Genomic DNA, 4,923 nt, shown 5'->3' on the forward strand with positions numbered 1-4,923 from the left:
GGGGGTGCCCCCTAGATGTGCTCAGGGCTCTTCTCTGTGGGGGCTGGGCTCAGAGTGGCACTGGTGGTGCTGGGAGGATGCTATATCCACCCCAAATTTCACCACCACTCCGCTTCCAGCGCTATCACTGCCAGCCATCTGCTGCAGCTCTGGCTCAATGCCCCACCTCCACCCAAGTGCTGGGAAGAGCTGGGGCTGAGCTGGGCAGCTGGTGGCGGCGGCGCTGGGAGCGGAGCAGCGAGGAAATTTGGGGTGGATATAGCATGATATCTTCCTAGCATCACCGATGCCCATTCTGAGCCCAGCCCCCACCAAGAAGAGCCCCACGCAGCCCTGGCTGCAGCCCGCTCCACCCTTCGCAGATTTGCGGGGCACATGCTCCCCACATTGCCCTCCCAGAGTATAAGCAGCAGTAGGACCTGCCTCCCCCCCCCGAGCTGTGGCTCTGCCCTGCCCCATCCACCCTGCCTGGGGAGCGCCTGTCCCCTCCCTCACTGTGGGGGGCATTGATCTGCCCCCCACCATGCCCCTTCCACCACAGCAGACTTACCAGCTGGAGGCAGCTGCCGGCTCTACTCCTTGCTGCATGCATGCTGCGCTGCAGCTGCGTGCAACATGAGCACTTATTGGTGCCATTAGGTTGATATCCGATACAGCCAGATTTCTTTGCATTGGTACCAATCTGATATCAGACCGATATATTTCAGGTAAGAGGTCTGTATTTAATATAGGCATTCATTCAGTATTCAGTAAGAAGAGCCCTAAAGTGGTTAAGATCACATAGGTCTCTCAGAATTTGAGTAAAATTTTCTTGAGTAAAGTTCTTGTTCTTCCATGATAGGAAGATTTTTTTTGTTATAGAACACTGGAAACTTTTTCTAGTTTTGACCCAATAAAGTATATTCAGGACTTGCACATAACAGAGTGAATGTACTGGGCCAAGTTGTATTCTGAAGCAGCTAGAGAAAAGTGTGAATTTCTAGCCAGCTGTTTTCCAGTTGCACTTGAATTTTTTCTAATATTAACTTTTAAGTATTTTTAATAAAATAAATTGTTCTTCTTTCAGAAGACTTAAAAATGCTCACCCCCTATAACAGCAGTATCTCTTGTTCTTGATTGTATCGACTGCTTTGTGTTTAAAGGCCATTTTGTATGTCTGTTTTAATCTGTGTACCTACAGGTATTTTGACATTGACCCTTCTGCAGCATTATTTCACATAGAGCCACATCATAATACTTCAGGAGTTTGGTCAATATGGTTTACAAACAATTTTGACTTCAGCATTGAAGTAAATGATGTCTTTGTAGCCAGAGAAACTAAGAACATTTTAAAGGTAGGTTTTATTTTACATTTATACAATTCTCCACCCCCCTTAATTCAGAGTTCAGTCCTTCAGCATGCTGAGGAGGTTTTTTTGAGGGCAGGTTGGCTCTGCCTCCATTTTGTCCTGCCGTGAAGTATGTCTCATCCACTTGCTTCCACGCTACACCTACTAGCTCCTAAGAAAAGAAACAGTGTAGCTCTGTTACAGCACTATTTAGCCTGCATCCAACACTACTCATAGGACATGACCAGGGATCTGGGGTTTCTGTTTTCCATGGAAAAATGTGAAAAATGTGAATTTCCCCTTTACCTGAGAAGAATGCAGGTTTTTCATTTTAACAGAAACATGCACATTTTGCATTTTTGCAAAGAGCTCTCTGCAGCCTGGCAGAGTTCCAGCCTTCATGGGGCTGTGGGGAGCAGGAGGAGGGTTGTCAGGTAGGGGATGCCTATGCATGTACATTCACATGGCCTGCAGGTGTATGGGTGGCAGGGGGAGAGGGGGAATTGAGGCCCCCATAGGGAGGGAGAGACTGAGTTGGGCAGGGCTGGGGCTGCTGTCCAGCCCAGTGGTGCTTGGGGCTAGGGCTGGCCCTGGCAGTGAGCAGGATGAGGCTGTGGGCAGCTCATGGTGGGAGGGAGCCAGGCTTCACACTACGCTTCGCTGCATCATCTGATCTGCCACCTCCTGCAGGTGGCAGCCAGGGCTCGGGTGCTGCTGCAGCGGGGCTCTGTAACCCTGGCAGCTCAGGGCCGCCTCTGGCAGGGGTGGAGGCAGCAGGGGGCTGTGGGTTGGGGTAAGGGACACCAGGAGGACAGGTGGCTGGGAGTGGGTGGGGAGTGAGGGGCAGCAGTAGGGCTGGGAGTGCTGTGACTTGGGAGTGAGGGGCCTGCACCTGCATTCTGTGAGCTAAGAAAGCAGGGGTTCCTCTGATTTTTTCCAAGATAAACCACAAATCAAATACTAAAAGGTATAGGTATTTAGAATTTATTTTATTATAGTGATTGAGGCAGTGGTAGGCTTCCAAATTGCTTTAAAATTGTAAATATATCAATAAAATATTGTGTTCAATTTATATATATAGTGGTGTTTCATTTTCATTGTGGATTTTTGGGTTTTTCAGTCAGAGAATTTGCAGTTTTTATCAGAGAATTTGCATATTTTTAATTGGAGAAAAACGGGATCCCTAGACACGATCAAACATACACTTGCAGCATTCTCAAAAGGGCAGGGGAACACCTGTTACATTCTCATTGCAACCTGTGCACAGGGTTAAAATTGGAGCAGTTTTGCTACATTTGTATCACTACAGGCTGCTACACAGATTGCAGCTTGGGGTAAGAGCTGCTGCTGGGTCCTGAGCAGCAGCAGCTTGCTCTTCCATTTTGAAACCAGTTTGAGTGAATCCTTGTCCATACTCTTCAGTTCTTTGTCTTAGATATACTTTTCTCCTGAAACTCTTTGCTGCTCTATGAAGGCTAGACTGTTGTATTTTTGAGATTTGGTACAAACAGAGGATGAAAGAAGGCAGCGATCCCAGGAACAAAGTAGTCGTATAGCGATGAATGTTCTCAATTTCCGGTAAAATAGATGAGGGTTAAAGGCGCACAGTACCTTGTGCTAGAAGAGCTCAGAAGGCTAAACTCTTCATGTGTATTATATGCTTGTTTTCATATTGTTGTGTTAGTAGCCACTTTGTGGTGCTAGTGGCAGCTATTGCTTCACATTCCAGTATTTCACCATATTGCATGATGTGTTTTCAGCATCACAGCCTATGCCATTGGTATGATTTAGGATTCAACACTTCGTTGTTTAAAACCTTTATTACACAGATGAGCGTTGATTAATGTTGTTAAACATTTTAGAAAAGCTCAGGACTTCAGAAGTTTATGCAAACCATTTTATTAGAGTTGCTTTAGTAGAACAAGCTAATTAAGTGAGAACATACTCAAGCGACCATTCAGGCAGCTAGTTGGCCATATGAATGCTTGGACACTAAATTCCTACACACAGGTGCAGGTTGGTCACATGGTTCACCCAAGCATACAAATACATGTGCCTAAAATATACAATTTTATTTTTAAAAGGTACATTATAGTGTTTTGGTAGGTTTGTCTTTTTTGACTACTTTTTATTTATGTATTTAGAAAGAGAGAACGCATACATGTACAGTTAATTATTGTATGATAGTGTAAGTAGAGCAACCAGAAATAAGTGGCACGTTCAAAGCATAATTTATACCTCAAAATACACTTTAGAATATGTTAATAATTGTTATTCAGACTAGACTCATCTGATTTGTTTCCTTTTAGATTCTGAACTTCGCAGAACCCTCCACTCTACCTCCAGGCTGTTGGAATGTATTTTCTTTGAAACTCAGTGTGAAAGATAGTGTCATAAATATATCTTCCAGTGTAATTTTGGCCACAAATATAGGACTGATGTTTGCAATACCTCTACAGATTTACTCAACTCTTTTCAAGGTATTATATGTGCATTACATACAATCCCACTTCTTCTGTGATGCTCCTGCACTGTTCAATCCCCCCCCCCGCGAAAAACAGTATTTAGTTTGCAAAGTCAAAAGTTAGGAGTGACAGATTTAAGGTTACCTGTGCAACCTTAATTATTTCTTTGTGCACTGAATGAGTCCGGGGCCCAGTAGAGAAAGAATATGTGATTGTGTAATTAAAAATGTATTATAATGAAGCCACCGGCGCAGAATTAAAATTCTGTTTCTTAAATGTTACTATTCATAGAGTCTGTCAGTTATCCACAGGTGTTAAATTTTTGGAATAGCAAATTGTAGACTAAGAAATGGGAAGGTTCTGTGGGGCCACAATCAGACCTCAATTTGTGTGTTCCCTTCATGTGAAATATGAAGCAGTGCATCATCTAACCAGGAACAAGTGCTATAGTTCCTTTAGGTTTACAATTCTTAACAGTGACTCTTAATAGAATATACTTGACTGATAAAATATGTAATGGTCTTTGGCTATGTGAATTTAGATTCCCTGTGGTGTTGCTTTGTCTGATATTCAGTTATTGTTTTTCAGCAGGGTGACTTTCATTTTGAAGCCATAGCACATTGTGATGTACATTATTACCTGGGAAAGTCTGATACAGGTAGGTTTTGCTTATTTTTAGGCATCTGATAGTAGTTTAATGTTATAGAAAAATGTTGCAGCTATATTTGTAGTATAAATATAGAAATTGTTAACAGCCATTAAGAATATCCCACTTTCTAAAACTCATTGTTTTTCTGAACAGCCTTTAGTAACTTTATGCTGAATTTAGTATATTGAGCATATCATTTTCCTGCATCCGTATCAGACTTTCCCAGGTAATAATGTACATCACAATGTGCTATGGCTTCAAAATGAAAGTCACCCTGCTGAAAAACAATAACTGAATATCAGACAAAGCAACACCACAGGGAATCTAAATTCACATAGCCAAAGACCATTACATATTTTATCAGTCAAGTATATTCTATTAAGAGTCACTGTTAAGAATTGTAAACCTAAAGGAACTATAGCACTTGTTCCTGGTTAGATGATGCACTGCTTCATATTTCACATGAAGGGAACACACAAAT

The 4,923-nt window shown here is 42.6% G+C and overlaps 1 protein-coding gene across 4 annotated transcripts in view; it reads left to right on the forward strand.

The window, feature by feature from the left end:
* The window catches only part of KIAA0922 (KIAA0922 ortholog), a 141,424-nt gene that overhangs the window by 82,751 nt on the left and 53,750 nt on the right, over positions 1-4,923 (forward strand). For 3 of the 4 annotated variants that reach the window (XM_019521669.1, XM_019521671.1, XM_019521672.1), the window contains 3 exons: positions 1,181-1,334; positions 3,638-3,808; positions 4,382-4,451. In XM_019521669.1, the coding sequence (XP_019377214.1) occupies positions 1,181-1,334; positions 3,638-3,808; positions 4,382-4,451 (395 nt within the window). The remainder of the gene's footprint in view (positions 1-1,180; positions 1,335-3,637; positions 3,809-4,381; positions 4,452-4,923) is intronic. The other variant, XM_019521670.1, reaches the window with a different exon arrangement.

This window comes from Gavialis gangeticus, unplaced genomic scaffold (assembly GCF_001723915.1).
Source record: "Gavialis gangeticus isolate Ggan-Ray unplaced genomic scaffold, GavGan_comp1, whole genome shotgun sequence".
Lineage (NCBI taxonomy): Eukaryota > Metazoa > Chordata > Crocodylia > Gavialidae > Gavialis > Gavialis gangeticus.